Source organism: Poeciliopsis prolifica, unplaced genomic scaffold (genome assembly GCF_027474105.1).
Source record: "Poeciliopsis prolifica strain line A6 unplaced genomic scaffold, Auburn_PproV2 SCAFFOLD013, whole genome shotgun sequence".
NCBI lineage: Eukaryota > Metazoa > Chordata > Actinopteri > Cyprinodontiformes > Poeciliidae > Poeciliopsis > Poeciliopsis prolifica.
The window spans coordinates 5,626,423-5,642,623 of NW_026562388.1; the positions used below are offsets into that span (position 1 = coordinate 5,626,423).

Here is a 16,201-nt window from a genome sequence, read left to right on the forward strand (position 1 = left end):
AAACAGCATGGAGCCATCCTGGCTGCTATCAGTGGTTCAGATAAGTGGCAATGGTATGATGGCATGGAGGATGTTTTCTTGGCACAAATTCAGTGACTTAGTACCTTTAATATTGTTTCTGACTTTTCCCCATCTATTTATGACAGTGTATCCATCTACTGATGGCTACTACCAGCAGGATAAAACACAATGTCACGAAGCTCAAATTCTCAAACTGGTTTCTTGACCTCTGCATTTACTGCACCCCAGTCGCCTTCACAGTCACCTACCATCAAGCCAACAGAGAATCTTTGAAATGCAATTTCTAATGGGATGTGGAGCTGAAAAATGCACAACCTGCATGATCCTATTAGGAAAATATGGTCCAAAATCCCAAAGGATTGTTGTCTGTGGCTCCTTCTTGTGTCTGTGCCACATTGAGTTAAGGCAGTTCTGAAGGCAAAATAGGGTCCAACTAACCAACTACTCTCAAGGTGTAATGAACAATCTGGTTAATGAATTAGCACAATTCAATTTGATGTTATTAATTTGAAAATCCCTCGAATCTCGCCCGGTTGCTTAATTTTAAACCCAGTTTTGTTATGTACAGAAAAAAATTCTTTAAAATGTTCTTGTGCAAATACTCATGGACCCATCTGTAAGTACTTTATTATTAAAACTCTGGCGGCACGATGCTACATCAGTAATTACTGCTAATAGAGAAATTGTGACTCTTAATTGTAGCTACTATTGTGGTTATAATGTGGTTTTAAGGCTAGATTTATGAAAGAAATGTGTTAGACAAGCTATGACGGCTCTGACTTATAAACAAGAACAGTTTAACTTTTTAATACATTAGAAAATAAAACTAAAGCCTAAAACATCTGCTGCTGGAGGCAAAAGATAAAACATGAGCTTAAGAATGTTGTGTCAGCTTATATGCGTGTTGACTAACTGTAAAATACTGTAACTATGACACAGTGTTTGACCTTTTGGCCTTTTTAAGAATGTCACACTTCTTGCGGTTCGGCCGCCGGCAGCGTTCGTCAATGCTCGGCACACATTCATAGTGCCACACCTCCTCCATCTTCTCCACGGGGTACACCGCTTCCACGTAATGACGGATCAGCCTCAGCCGGACCGGGTCCAGCTGCTTCTTGTTGCAGGCGCCCGAGTGGTTGTACTGGAGTCGCAAGTTCTCCGGAGTGAACAGCTCCGGGAAAAGGCGCACCAGCAACCGGGCGGCAAAGTTCCCAACAGAAAGGCTCTGCTGGACGACCTCCCGCACCTCAGAGTCCGATAATAGGTAGGCGGAAGATACGGGGAAGTCCGGTTGGGAAATGGTCAGTTTGTCGAGGGGGATCTTACAGAAGTCTTTGCTGCTTTTCTCAGGAGGTAAAGAAGGAATGTCTGAATCCTCTCTAGTGTCTGGGGTGATGTGGTTGATGTGGCAGAGAAATTCCTGCTCTAGCTCTTGGCCACCAACTTTGCGCTGCTGTAGGTAAGATCTTCTCTGCTCCGTATCCCGCCTCCTGCACCTCTCATCCAGTTTGCCCACAAATTCAAGCATCCACACTCTGTCGTTCCTGGCTCGAGGGTAGACCAGCTGCACGTAATGTCGGATCAGATTCACACGCACAGGATCGAGCTGCTTTTTCCCAAGAGAACCACTGCAGTTGTACTGCTTTCTGGTATTCTCATGGGTGAAGAGCTCAGGAAACATGAGCACCAGCAGGCGTGAGGCAAAGTTGCCAATGGACAAGCTACATTCATAGTTGCTTTTCAGCTGCTCTCTCGATAAAATGTACTCCTGGGGAACGCTGAAGTCAGGTGGAGGAATCTTCAGATTTTCAAAATCCACGGCTGTGAGCAGCGACTTCTTGGACTTGCGATAAGGTCTTTCAAATTCACCGACTTCTGGAGTCCTGATGACAGGAAGGTCTTCCTGAAAGCCGGCCAGGTCGTAGCCATCGTAGTTGATGTTGTCGGATTCACTTCCGTTCCCATTGCTGTGTGGCCCTTCCAGTGTGTCCTCCATATGCTGAATGCACAACTGAAGCCAGCTGTCCTCAGGTACATCAGGAAAATTTGCTTCCATGTACTTCCTCAAGATCTCCATCTTGTCAGAGTCCAGAATGAGCTGACCCACATTACTATAATTGCTGGAGACTTCGGAAATTTTCCCCTCTTCAAAAATCTCTGGGAAGAGACGATGCATGAGGAAAATCACAAAATCTTCTGGCGAGGAGAAGTCGTCCTGCTCTTCTGCAGCTTGAGTATTTAACCCATTGTCGGTCACTGGCAGGCTACCTTGCTGGTTATCCAGGGATAGATCCTCCTCCTGACCCTGTTCATTAATGAATCGATACGTCTGAGGAAACTCCACTTTCATCTCATCACCAGTGACCGCCTGCTTCTTGATGAGCCGTGCGCTTTCCATGTCCCTCTGTGCCCAGAAACGATTAAAAAAGTCATTGATCTGAAGGAGGCACTCCTCCTGCCAGACACTGTTGTTTTTCACAGAGGGATAACAAACCTCCACGTAGTTCCGAATCAGCTGCAGGTGCAGAGATTCCAGCGCTCTCTTGCTTGCCATGCAGTCATGGGGGCACTCCTTGGCTTTGAACAGCTCTGGAAAAAGGTGGACAAGCAGCTGGCAGCTGAGCTCGCCGGCACTGGAGGTGTGCTCCATCAGCTGATTGAGTTCATCATTCGTTAGGAGATATTCAGGTGGAGGCTGGAAGTCTGCCATCCTCTCAGCAGGCTTGATCTGCTTCTTTATTCGCATGACTTCCAGCGTTAGCAAGTCCACTTTACTGTGCAGCTGAGTCATGCTTGAGTTCAGGGTATTGAGGATGAAAAACATTTTCTCAATCAGTGGGTAAAGGTTTGACTCTGTTGCTGACGTCTGACCCAAGGACTCTGTGGCGGTGAGGACGTCACTTTGGCCGTTTATTTCTGGACTTTGGAGCTTCTGTGAAAAGATGCTGCTGAAGCTGAGCTGACTCAAGCCGCCGTGGTTAGCCTGCTGATCCAGACTCGGTGGATTTCTCTTGTCTGAAATCCTGTGAGAGATGCTGAAAAGAGGCTTTCTGTAGGAAAGCCTCGATCTCTCCTGGATACAGTGGGCCTTTTCTCCAGCCACGGTGAGGCAAAGAGGCTCATGCCTGAGGCTCTCATCTGTCCGACACTTCCTCACCTACAATGAACAAACACCTTTAGAATAAATGCCCACCAAACAGATATACAGATAAAGTATATTTCACATGTTGTTGTTTTTTTATCTTTTAATTCCAAACAGGCAGTCTGTCTTGTTATCTCTTAAAATGGTTTGGAAAAATGCTTCTTCAGGCAGGATGTATGGTTAGCATATGGCATTTAATTACAATCTTTTCAAGTATTCTTAATCTTCTGTAGGTTAGTTTGTGGTATTTCCAGATTTAGACTTAAATTATTATAGATCTCTCCTCTTCTAAACCAGTTCTTAGCTCACTTGGTTTTATTTGTTGGTTACAGATAAATACTTATAATATATAGCTGTTTGAAGGAAAATTTAAAGTGAATTTTAAAAAAAGAGTCAAAGTGAAAACAACAACAAAACAATGAAAGACCATTAAAGCCTCTAAAACTATTGATAAGGACCACCTTAAAAGATTAACAGCTTTTGGAAGATGAAGCATGAGAAAATAAAAATTGGTTAAGTAATTTAGTCTTGGATTTTTTTTTTTTTTACCTCAGAGCAGACTCTGGCTCTTTTATTACTGGTGGACTGATGTGTCTCAGTGGACGACCTTTTATTGGCCTCTGACACTTCAGGAGACCCTCCTTCATGTGCTTGAGTTTGGTCACAAACAGAAAAATCTTCTTTCTCCTTTTTAACATCCTGAATGTGCTGATGTTCTGTAAATAATCCCAGGATTAGAATAAATTAACGCAGCTACACCACACCACAGATAAAGATGTTTGTGACTTACCTTTCTCAAGCATTGCTTCATTTGAATTTCCTCCATCCTCACAGGAACTCATGGCCTAGAAAAAGCAAAAGCAAATGCGTCACAAAAAAAAAACCCAACCATGGATAAAGCGACACAGCCAAACCAATCACATGAGCATTAAAATATTAAGAAACTGAATGTGTACACTTGTGCAGACTCCAAATATTCTAAATGAGTACTTAAATTGAGACATGATAATAAAAAAGAAAGGAACCTCTATACAAAATTAAAGCAGAAAGTCATACGTTTTGTATTTGGAAACTGTGCATGCAGACTCAATTAAAAAAAAGTAGATATCACATTGATTTTAGTTAGCTGTGTAGATTGATTAGATGCACATTAATTTGATGCAAATATCTTAAATAAAATAAGTTTCATTGTCGCAATGCACAGAATAATTGATATTGATATCAGTGATTAATATAATTGCCCTGTGTTAACTAAAAAGTTAGCACAGTGCATTACTATGGCTTGACATGAAAGAAAACTGAAGTTTTAGATGTATGTGAGACTTTTCAGACTCGATGTGGTTTAGTTATCTGATCAGAATGCATTCCTTTACAGGTTTTCTGCAAATGTTCCTCTGGGGAAGAGAGCTCAAAGCCGAACCAGATATTCTACCGTAGAGGTGCCCAAAGTTGGTCCTCGAGGCCGGGCATCCTGCATGTTTTAGTTCTCACCCTGGTTTAAAGTACCTGGATCAAATGATGGCTCATTAGAACGCCAAAGAAGAACATTGACATGCTTAAAAGGTTATTACCAGCAGGGAGAGAACTAAAACAAGCTTTATACACACACCCCTGTTCTACTGTATTTACAAGGAAGTCAAAATCAGTTGTTTGGACATATTTCTGATTGCAAACGAAAGCAAAACGTATTGTAGAAGCAAGGCTAAATTGCACTGAATAAAATGTTTAAGATGTTCTACAAAATTATGCCAAAAGCTCAGATTCAGTTCAAGAAAGGGGTTTTAAAAGTAAATTTTGTTTATCAAAGAAGAATGGATCCAAATTCAGCAGGAGGGACGACGACGCACAGCAACAGACTAGTGCAAAGTGGGAGTGGTAAAGTCTCTAAGAGTCCTCTGTGGCGCAAACAGTGGCGCATCCTGATTCAATCAAAGCGGGAGGTTGCTGCTTCTGCAAAACATGTGGTCAGATGTAGAAAAAAAGAAGAGATCTAGTATAAGCTATGACCAACACCAATAACAGTTTTGTCCTCTGCCAGTCAGAATAATGTACTTTTTCTTTTTTATTGCAGCACACATTAAGAAAATTAAGGATGTTTCTGGAGTCCATGTTATCTCATCCCTGTCTTCTCATTTACATCAACCAGCTACTTCCTCATTCTTCCGCCCAGGACCGTTTGAATACAAACCCACAAGGAAACAGTCGGAATGTGACACTTTCCATCCCAATCACGAGGCAAAAAACTTGCTCCTTGCGCCGAGAGATGAAATGGGGCCCCATCACCTGTGCTTTGTGACCGTTAATGACTCGGTGACGTTAGCGTGGAGGAGTCGCGGTGAATTAACGGTGAAACGCGCGTGACCGGCGGTTGGAACTAACCTTTCCGACTCCATGTCATCCATAAGGAGGGTTAGCAAAGCGCCGGACATGTCCGTGGACTGCAGGTGCTTCCGTTCAAAATGTAATAGTTGAGTTGTAGTTGATGTTTTTGTTTTGTTTTCCTTTTCTCGCTCGGCTTCTCGGCAGCGTCGCGTGACGTGACGTAACGGTAGGAGGCGCGCGCTTGCTGTGTCACTTCCGCTAACCCACGGAGACGAAGCTAATGAGTGTTACACAATTATAAATATTAGATACATGTAATTAGCCTGTTTTTAATGGTGTGAAAAGCTTTTTAGGAAGGCTCCTGTTCATTTGAATTGTTTGAACACAATTCAATGAGTTCCAGCTGCAGAATGCTTTTTTTTTGCTCTACCTTTACACTGGAGGTAAACTACTACTTTTCAGCAGTACAAAATACATCACATAGATGAGCAAAGAGGTTATTTTCTGGAAAATAAAAATAAATTAAATAAACGGTGAACTCTGTGAAAAAACAAAAATCCCAGCATCCTCAAAGCATCTCTTTAGTTATTAACTAAAGTAACCATGAAAGGTGGTATTTAAATTATGGTAAATTCTAGAAAATAAGTTTCAGTTTGTTGACAGTAGTAGATTACTAGTCATGGTGCACAGCCCTCCACTTGTAGACTTTTTGACCTTTTCCTGTGCACTTCCACTGTTTTGTGGCTTGTGATGTCACCAGTGACAGTGAAAAACGCATTTATTGACAAACCAACCAGAGTCACAACTGGAAAGAAGTCATGGGATTCAATGTTACAACTGTAATAAATAAAGATCATCAGAAAATGAGAGCGATTAGTATTTAGTTTCAACAACTTAGTATACAAACTAATGGTTTAAACAGAAAAGGTTTGTGTGATTTAATGAATCAGAAATCAATTTGAGTTTCCTTGAGAAACTCAAATTGAGCTGAGCCCTATCGAACACTATGGTGGAGTTTTTTTTTTTTTTTTACTTTTAACAACTATTTTTCAGAAAATGTCAAAATCACACTTGAGTGCCTTTCAAACCTCATCATTTTTCAACATTCCATATTGAGATCAGGAGAACTGATCGAGGAGAAAATAAATGTAAGAAATAACGATTTACCTGAATTAGCCACTGGGTCTTCAGAGGATGAACTTGTAAACTTTAAATTCTGCATCTCTGACTCTGATCACAGCATCACAGTGTTTCTTCCGTATACATCTAATTCCACAAGTTATTAGAAGCACCACTCATTTTTCAAATATTTGAAATAGTTTCAAATTAAAGGATAAAAATGCAGATTTATAAAAAAAGAAATCAAAAATGTTTTTTCCCCCCAAATCCCCCAGCTTTCATCTGTTTTTATATAAATTACATTGGATACAACTCCTGGGTTGTATCTTTTTAAATTATTTCTATAAGAACAATTTAAATGTCAACATAAGTTTATATTTTGAAATTTATTAGAGACGCTGTTAGGACAACATTAGAACACCCTCAACAACCATCTTAGGTTTCCTTACACTGGCTTTTTAGTGTGATGTATTTTTTATTAATTTGAGAAATACTAATAAATAAAATAGAAATAAAAAATTAGCCTGTAGTAAAGAACTCCAACTGTGTGTTGGTGTGAAGGTGCTGAACTTTCAACATGCTATGGACCTACACACAGCTGTGGTATTTTTGGCCATGGTGGCTCACCATGAACATGAGAAGGCGCATGACATGCCAGAGCCTATACGTGTACGTGTTGTATTGTTTCAAAAATGGAAATAAAGTGCAACAGCCGACAAGGAAGAGAGTAGTAGTTTAAAAACTGACATGCTTTTTAACTTGCAGATTTTCATCTTGGGGACAGATGACCTCAGTGTCACAGTTCCCATCTTGAAGTGAAAGTGGGTGTGAAAGAGATGTCTTTTCAGTGTTACGAAAATATTCAATTATACCTGTAAGAGGACCACATATCCATGTAAAATGAAATGCTCCTCCTCAAAGTGGCATCTTAAAGAATAAAAAACAGAGAATTCCACTAGTGTCATTTCTCTGGTTACCAACGATAATTCACAGAGCAAATATTTCACTAATATTACATGATAATAACTGTAACGTAATAACGTGGTAACTGTAGCTTCACGACCACATAAAATAAGACTAGGTTGGACACCACATAGTCTATTCATAGCATTATTTGAAAACAAAGGCTATAATTAAAGGCTATGCACAGAGAAACACACATGAAACATATAAACAATGACAAAAAATAAACTACACGTGCTATGTTTATTTTTCAAAACGTTTTTTCATACACTTGAAATACTAAAAGTCTTACATTTTAAATCAAGACGGTAGAAGAAGCGTTTTCCACAGAATAACCGATGATGGACAACATCGCCCTCAAGTGCTCGGTGACGGAAACTACATGTTTTCATTCATCGCCTTATTGAAACACTGGTAGTGGATTTCTACTATGGCAAGCAGCTCAAAAGTGTAAAATGTATTTCTGTGCTTAAGTTGTGTCTGTCTCTGTAACTAGTGATAATCGCCACCATCATTCATGAACCCTTTTAGAAACATAAAAAAAAAAGAAATATCCTGAAAAAGGATTAAAGGTGATGGAAGCTTCATCCCAGGAGGCTGTGAATCATTTTGATGCAGCTCTTCTGTCAGAAAATAAATCACTGCGCAATGTCTAAAACTGAAAGACAACTGATTCCGTAATTAATGGCATAAGCTGATGGCAGCTGAAACTTTCTTAAGCAAATAATCAATTAGTTGGCCGAAGCAGATGTACTGCGATGCATTAAACAGGACCTGAGCCGAGCACCAAACCCTCTGAAGCCAGAAGACCTCCCTAAACCATAATCCTGTGTTAATCATCTACTTCATGCACTCAGTCCATGTTCTTTCTCCAGCCACAAATATGTCGACACAGAGATGATATAACAAGACAACGTGTGGCTCTCATTATTCCACTAATGAGCTGTCTCCATGGTAGTCTGATCTGTCAGCCAATGAAGCGAGCAGCCTTCATTCGGGAGGGGATGGATATGTGGGAGGGTTTTGGGGGGGGGAGCATGGGCCAGGGTCAGCCAGGCGGCGGCTAGGGATGAGGGGCCGGCGGGCAGCACTTAACGCGGGGAAGAGCTCGTTAAAGTGTCATTTTTGGCCAATATGCTCATTGGTGTCGAAGAGGCCAATCAGCCGTACTGCTCCCATCTGAGCAGAATGACTTTCATCCATCACTGTCTGCTCTGTGATGATATTAGCAGGTGTTTACTGATAGGCCATTCAGAGGAAGACAAATGGAGATCCTGACGTCCTCGTACTCAAGCAGTCATTTTATATAGACTTATTCCTTATGGGGTCAGAGAACTGGGGGCTGCAGGAGATCCATCGCCTTTGTGAATTAATAAAGGAAGAGGTTAAACATCATTTTAAGCACTGATGAAAAATGGTCCACATTTGAACAGTTGGAAAACCAAAACCAGACTGAAAGTGAGATTTAGCAGTAAATCTTAAGACACTTGAACACAGGTTCTGAATGGAGTTACAGTGACCAGGATGAAAACACAGAAATCGCCACCAAATTGATAGTTAGAAGAAACCTGTGTTTTTGCTACAGGGTTTCAGTGCATTAATATTTCTATCCTTTTTAGAGACCTTTTTTTCAAAGTGACATATATAATAATAAAAAAATAAATATCCAAAGCAGTTTAACTTCATCACTTACTAAAAGTCAAAACTTACAAAGTAACGCAAAGTTAAACACCGGCTGCTTTTGACGCTGACATGTGAGTCAATGGCTATTTTGTTGTTAAAGCCTTTTGGGCAACATCAAGAAATAAACTGATTATGGGTCAGCTGTGTCATCTAATCATAAAGGTGATTAAGTTTTCTCAGCAATTGATATTTAGAAAAATTGAGGATTAAATACAATCTGATTTGCTTCTTCTAAAATAGTACAATTTTGTAATAAGAATGTACTAAAGGAGATTCATCACCATTTATAACTCTTTGAAAGATTTTTGAATTTATATGAGTTACAGCAAGATTTCTAGCACATACTGCTATTTTATTGCACAATCAAGTAATTGGGTTACCTTCAGTTGTTATAAATAAGATGCATACACACCAAATATGACTTAAAAGAGTCATATTTATCTCATAGGTCATGAAACTGGCCTTTGTGAACAGGTCAATTGACAAGTGGCCTTTAAGAAGCACCTGCTCTTTCTGACACTCCACCTCCAGCATGTCATCACAGCACAGCCTGTTACCTTAATAATCTTTTTAAAATAAAAACCAGGACAAAGTTTTAAGATGTTTGGCAATTACTCTGCTGTTGCTAGTCTGGAGGAGCTGAGTGGGGGAGTCATTCAGCTCCCCTGCTGAGATGCATTGCTGCTATTTCTTAAACATGAAAGAATCAAAGCAACACTACAGGTATGTTTTTGATGAGGTAATAAAATCATTCCATGATGTAAAACTAAAAACAAATTTTTTTTACATACCCCTCCTTAAAAGGGCATCCATATACAATCAGTTTTCTAAGGGGGAAACTTCAATTTGGTGAAAAGTAGACTTTATGATACTTAATTGAAGTCTAAAAGACTGGGTGATTTCTGAAGGAGAGTGTGTGTGTGTGTGTGTGTGTGTGTCCGACGGAGCTGACCGAGTCTCTCTCTGCCGGACCCGGCTGTAATTTCACCGCTCACCGTCTGGGACCAGCCAGCCACACTCAGGCCGCTGTTCCCGCCTCATGTTTTGGATGTAAACTCAGAGCTTTTCCAGCTCCTGCTCTCCTAATACCCAGGACTCTAAAACTGGAAAAGCAAACACACAGTCTGGTTCCTGCCATATAAAACTGAAAAAAAGTCCTCCATTTTCTCTCTTTCTCACCTAAATTTGAGGAGATTAATGCTGGCAGCAGAATCTTTTCTAGGAATAAAAATAAAAAACCCTCACGGTTTCTGCTTCACATTAAACATTCAGCTCTACCGCTGCAGGAACTGTTTTCTCCCGAAGATGAAGCCAAAGAAGTTCATCCTATCAAACTCTTCTTCTGCAACACCTGCTTCATTCCTAATGGGAGCAACAGTTTCACAGCTTTGACCAGCCTTCACCCACCAAAAAAAGTTTTGTTTGGTAACTGTATTTGTCATTCTGACTGTGTCCCAGCCTCTCTTCTTGTTTTTTGGTCCTTTTAATTTTCCATGTAACTTTCCTCATGTCTCCTCACGGCGAGGATGAATATTTCATGAAGAGCCCGAGGCTTTCCCTGGCCCGAGGAGAACCTCGCTGTACCCACGAAGCCGAACCAGAAAAGGATGTGGAAGGACAACAGACAAAACGGAAGGCGAATTTTTAAGACGCTTCACTCCACCTCCCTTTTCTGACCTCTTTTCAGTCATCCGCCTCCGTTTGTCCATCACGCTTACATGCGCCTTCCACCTTTTGGTCTGCAGGAATTCTCACATGCACTTTCTACAAACCTTAGAAGTTTTCCCATCATCAGGATTCAATCAAACTTTTCCTTTATTTTTTGGGACTGCTCGTCGATTACTGCTTCCTTTACATCATAATATTTGTGTTTGCAAACGCTTTGGTTCACTTTGGTTGAACGTCCGGACATGTGAACAGAGCGTTGCAGGTGCTGATAAGAGAGGTTGATAAAACAAGAGGAGGAACTTGATTGCTGAAATTCTCTGTAAGAGGGAAAAATTTTACTTTCAACTGGAATCCAGCAGTTTGAGTCATATCTAAACAAACAGTAATACTATACAAACTCCCATTACTTGAAAAAATAGGAAATTATCCACAGTGTAAATTTCTGGCCTAAAGCAGATTCTTATTCTCTTGTTCTTTATTTTTGTTTTTGCATTTTCATCATGAAGCTCTTTTGGGGGTTTCTAAATTTAAAAAGTGTTTTAGAAGTAAACTTTGTGTGCTTACTTTCCCTTAAAACTTCTAAAGAAAATACAAAAACAAAAATAACTGTTGATCTCTGTTTCTGAGTTGTTAAAGGAAAGTACAATATAGCAAAGCACTTAAGCTGTCCCAACATTTATAAAATATGTTGCAGCCAGTAAATGAAAGTATCAGAGAACCTCTGGACAATTTAACTCTTTTAGTCATGAAGAAAAAAAAAACATATTGGTTGAATATCCGAATATCAGTTTTCCTTGATCTTCAAGGAAAATTAGAAATTGGAAAAAATTATGAATGGTGCATCCATTAACTGTTACCTTTCTGTCTAAAACATTGAACAAAGGCCACCAGTAGAAAGAAATCTTAAAAGTAAGATAAAAAACAGGACATAGTTTTAAAATAATCTCCATTCACATTTTTATTTTCTTTGTACCGTAAGTTGAATACAAGCTCTGAGTAACTTGTAAATAATTACATTCTGCGTGTCTTTCACAGGAGACACACTTTCCTTCCCCGTCCCCTCTTTGTACACTCTGTCCTTCAGGTGTAGCCGGCGTGAGACGGACAGCTGCCAGCGGTGGCCTGGTTTCACACCTTCGCTGCGCCTCCTCCGCCCCCCGTGCCCTCCACAGACAGCAGCCTGGGAAACCACAGGCCACCAGGCTGGCGCCAGTCTGTACGGCTTAGAGCAGGGCAACCGGCCCAATCAATACCTCTGCATTTCCTGTCCATTTGCTCAGGTCTCTTCATTAATAATTACTGCTTGGCGGAGCTTCAATGCGCTCGCTGGCTGGCCCATAGGGGAGAGGTTTGGGTGACCTTTCCCCGCCCCTGGGTTGCCTCAAATCTCTCTCTTGCTCACACACACACACACACGCACGCACACACACACCTACACAGATAAACAGGCGTTGGGACTGACATAACAAGGCAACATTTATGACATTACAACTCCTGATTCACCCGAGACGAGCCTCTGCAGTAAAGCAGTTCTTTGCTGCATAATTGGTAAAACAGGACCTTTTCTTGTAGTGAAACTCCTCAGTTTAGCAAAGAGTAAAATTTCAAGCAGCTGCAGTTTAGAGCATCAACTTTGCACTAACAAGTATGTTAAATAGCTAAAAAAAAAAAAAGAAAACAGGAAATTTTTGAGAGTAAGTACTCCTTAGTGCCTCACTTGCTGTTCATGGCACATTTTCCAGATGACACTAACAATTCATCAAAACATCTTAAATGATGTTCTGCCCGGTATGTGGCTGTGCTGATAAGCCAGGTAACAATAAAGAGAGTTTTTTTTCTTTAAAAGCAGTCTGCCGGTAAATTTTCTCCGAACAGGAGAGGGGGAGTACCGGAGCTGCAAAAACATCTGGCACGAAGCCGGAGTGATGAGTTTTCATTCGATGATGAACAGTTGTGGGAGTTTCGGAAAGGAAAAGCACGAAGACGGCGTCGTGGTCAACCCAAGACTCTTTCAGGTCTCCACAGAGGAGTGTGTCTCTGTGTGTGTGTGTGTGCGCGCGCTCGCTAGGGTCAGAATTTGTTGACGGCCGAGGCGATGTTCTCCAAGGCGGATCGAGCCTCGGAGGAGGGGAAAGCCTGGATGGCCTCCAGAGCCCTGTTGCTATGGTAACGGCACAAGTCCACCGCCGAGCTCACGCCTTTCTCCGACTTAACCGCTGCCAGGAGCTGCGGACGGAGGGAAAACAGGCATTAGCTGGTCACGTCTCTGTCAGCGCTGTGCAGCTGTCAATAAAAAGTTAGTTTGCTCTTAGAAGTCGGAGCGAGGACGTCGGTTTCCTCCACAGAGACACGAGCAAACGCCGTCAGCTGCAACGCAGGATCCCTCGTTAATCTGCAAGCTTAAAAGTTGGACTTTTATGTTGTTTGGAAAATTGAGACTCTCAGCTTTCATATCATCTGACTAATGATACTTTATTTCAATATAATGTAAAATATAAAGTAATGAACCAAACTCTTGCCAAGTGTGCCTCTACAGATCTCTTCTGTTGCAAAAGTGATCATTTTATTTATTACTCAGGGAAAACAGCTAATCGAATTGACCTGGTCCACCTGAAAAAGAAATTTACCCTTAAAGATAGTAACTGAATGTCTACTTTAAGTATCCCTTTCCTCTCTGTGGAGGAATGCATCCCCCCTCTCCTTTGTAATTGTTTTCTTTCAGTCACATTAGAGAGGGTTTCAATCAAAAATGATGGCAACTCACTGAGATTCAGACCCAGACTTTGACTACGCCACTTCAAAACTCATTTGTTTTTTGAGCCATTAAGAGACTGGCTTGTGGTGTGCTTTGGATCACCGTGTTGGAGTTCTGTTGAGCGTTAAGTCACAATCTGATCCATGGAGATTCTCCTCTAGGTCGCTCTAGGACAGGTGTGTCAAACTCATTTTCGTTTTGGGCCAAATCAAGATCATGAAAGCTCTTAAAGGGCCGGTTGTGTCAGAATGTGTTGATAAAACCTGTTCACAAACTATTAATATGTCATTGAATTCTTAAAATTACATAATATTATTGAAGATCTTTTCAGTCCCTTCAGGAACTAATAATAAATGCGACTGTTTATTTACTCGCTGTATAAATCATGGACAATCATGCATCAACTAAATTCTCAAGAAACTGGAGGGATTGATTGATATAAATTGGCAGTAAACAGATAAAAACTGCTTTGATAATATAATATTTAATTACACTTAGTGTTTAGTCTAGTCTGTGGAGGGCCACATAAAAAGCTACGGCGGGCCGGATTTGGCCCCCGGGCCTTGAGTTTGACACATGTGCTCTAGGAAATGAATCTATAAATTACTGCAAGTCATTCAGGTCCTGAAGAAGTAAAGCAGCCCACCACACCACCACCACCATGTTTGTAAATATAATTCTCTTTTTCTGAAATAATTTTGGTCGACCCTCCATTGCCGTTCCATGTTTTCCTACACACCCTCTCTGGGGCCAGGCTGCTTTGGATAAGAATTATAATTTGAAAACCATAGTTTGTATTTATTTTCATTCAAAATTAAGATTTGTTTGGGGATTTGTTACTTTAAAGTGTGACAAAAAAAAATAAAAAATCCCCCCCAAAAATCTGTAAGAAATACTTTTTTTTTTTAACTTCTAAATAACGCTGCTTAGTTTGCACATCACATTTCCTCGTTCCAACATGTTGAAGTGGAAGACATCAAGTTCAATAAGCATTAACAGCAGCTGTGAGTCTGTAGTATTTTTATTTTTTTTCTAGCTGCACATTCCTGCTGCTGCACTGGGACGTCTTTTAGCTGAGGGCGTTTTGCCTCATGAATTCTGGAAGTGGAAAGCCCCCGTAGGCCTTCCTTTAAGAAAGAAGAAGTTAAATAAAAAAATAACTGTAGGAGCTAAACTCAAAAACATCCTGCCTGCTTATTTATTAAAAAAAAAACAAAAAAACAAAAAAAAGATTAGCTTTCTACATGCATTTCGTACCATCCTGCCTGCTACCTTTGTTTCTTTCTGCATCAGTTCCCTGATGCTTTCATTCCCTGAACTCTGCTGTTTGGATTAAAGGTCCAGCTCTTCATAGAAACTGGAAAAGAAAGAAAGACGTAGTCTTTTCAGCATCTAAACCCTCCAGCCTATCTTCATGTTATTAATATTCAGCAGAAACACCTGGGAACGTAGTAGTATACATCGCTCTGTGCAGCAAACTCTGCAGCAGGTGATCTGCCCGCATCTTGCCTGGTCAGATAATCAACGTAAAAAAAACAGCTAAAAACAGCAAAGTAAATATTGCTTTTCTAAACTTTTTACATTGAGAAAATCCTCTAAGTGAGTGCAACTAGTTTCAACTTTCAGCCAATCAGAGATCTCTACCTTCACAGCAGTGTTCCTCCTGTTTCTTCCAGCAACAACTGCTGGACAGAATCCCTTCAAAAAACAAACAGGTTGGAAACGAATGGAATAAAATGTGAAACATTAGGCCCGTAAATACAGAAATAACACAGCTTGTAACCAAAAAAATAGAACATGGTGGTGGCAGCATTACAATATGGTTTCTGGGGCTGTTTTTTTTTGAGTGTCACTGCAGTTTTGTTAAGGTTTGTAAAATTATGAGCAGTTTTAGATACCAGAGAGTTATCACCCAAAACCTTGATGTACCTGCTCGAGTCCAAGCATGTGTGAAAAACACAAAAGAATGGCTTCATGAGAGAAAACTATTTCTGAAAGAAAATCTGTGGGGCAATCTGAAGACGGTTAAGAAGAAGAGGCGTCCTGTCTGTGTGTTATGACGGAGTCAGACAAAGTTTGCAGAGAAAAACGAATAAATACGACAAAAGAAGCCCCAATGCTGATTGATTTGTGTTATATATTTACATTTTCCCTTAAAATATATGCTAATTTGTACATGATGCAAATGTTACATTCAAATTAAAAGACTAAAAAAATTTTATTCTGCAAAACAAAGTCCTGGTATTATAACGGACTGCGTACACTTTGTATTGATCCAATAGATTTGTCTCTTTCATGCCTGGATTTACAGGAGACAAAACTCAAAGAATAACTGAATAAGTTTAGGAGTAATTTGAATTCTACAGAACCACAGTTTTTGAGAGACATATTTTTTTCATTTCTGGGCCAAACGTATCAGGAAAAAAACAAAAAGAGAGAGAGAGAGGCTCACATTTTCTGTTGTTCCAATCAGGGTTACTCAAGGTCTGTTTTTCTTTGGCTGCTTTATAATTTGTCTGTTTATTAAA

At 40.4% G+C, this 16,201-nt stretch overlaps 2 protein-coding genes across 4 annotated transcripts in view; both read right to left on the reverse strand.

The window, feature by feature from the left end:
- Nucleotides 1-626: 626 nt before the first annotated feature.
- Nucleotides 627-6,896, reverse strand: bend3 (BEN domain containing 3). 3 transcript variants are annotated; one of them, XM_055038638.1, is made up of 5 exons: nt 6,653-6,896; nt 3,954-4,008; nt 3,713-3,879; nt 2,516-3,178; nt 627-2,425 (listed from the first exon to the last, which is right to left on the reverse strand). In XM_055038638.1, the coding sequence occupies exons 2-5, from the start codon at nt 4,003-4,005 to the stop codon at nt 950-952; spliced, it is 2,358 nt and encodes a 785-aa protein (XP_054894613.1). In that variant the 5' UTR covers nt 4,006-4,008; nt 6,653-6,896; the 3' UTR covers nt 627-949. The 3 variants fall into 3 exon arrangements, with proteins under 3 accessions (XP_054894613.1, XP_054894611.1, XP_054894612.1); XM_055038636.1 differs by having other exon boundaries at nt 627-3,178; XM_055038637.1 differs by lacking the exon at nt 6,653-6,896 and adding an exon at nt 5,543-5,699 and having other exon boundaries at nt 627-3,178.
- Nucleotides 6,897-11,850: 4,954 nt separating this feature from the next.
- Nucleotides 11,851-16,201, reverse strand: part of pdss2 (prenyl (decaprenyl) diphosphate synthase, subunit 2) — a 30,219-nt gene continuing 25,868 nt past the window's right edge. The window contains exon 8 of the mRNA XM_055038644.1: nt 11,851-13,144. Within this exon, the coding sequence (XP_054894619.1) occupies nt 12,989-13,144 (156 nt within the window). The 3' untranslated portion in view covers nt 11,851-12,988. The remainder of the gene's footprint in view (nt 13,145-16,201) is intronic.

Bases quoted from the DNA above. Each gene is read 5' to 3' on its own strand.
- bend3 (XM_055038636.1), bottom strand. From the start codon at position 4,005: ATGAGTTCCTGTGAGGATGGAGGAAATTCAAATGAAGCAATGCTTGAG. The intron at 3,880-3,953 runs GTAAGTCACAAA...GATTATTTACAG, and splicing joins TGAAGCAATGCTTGAGAAAG to AACATCAGCACATTCAGGAT. The intron at 3,179-3,712 runs GTAAAAAAAAAA...TGTTCATTGTAG, and splicing joins GAGCCAGAGTCTGCTCTGAG to GTGAGGAAGTGTCGGACAGA.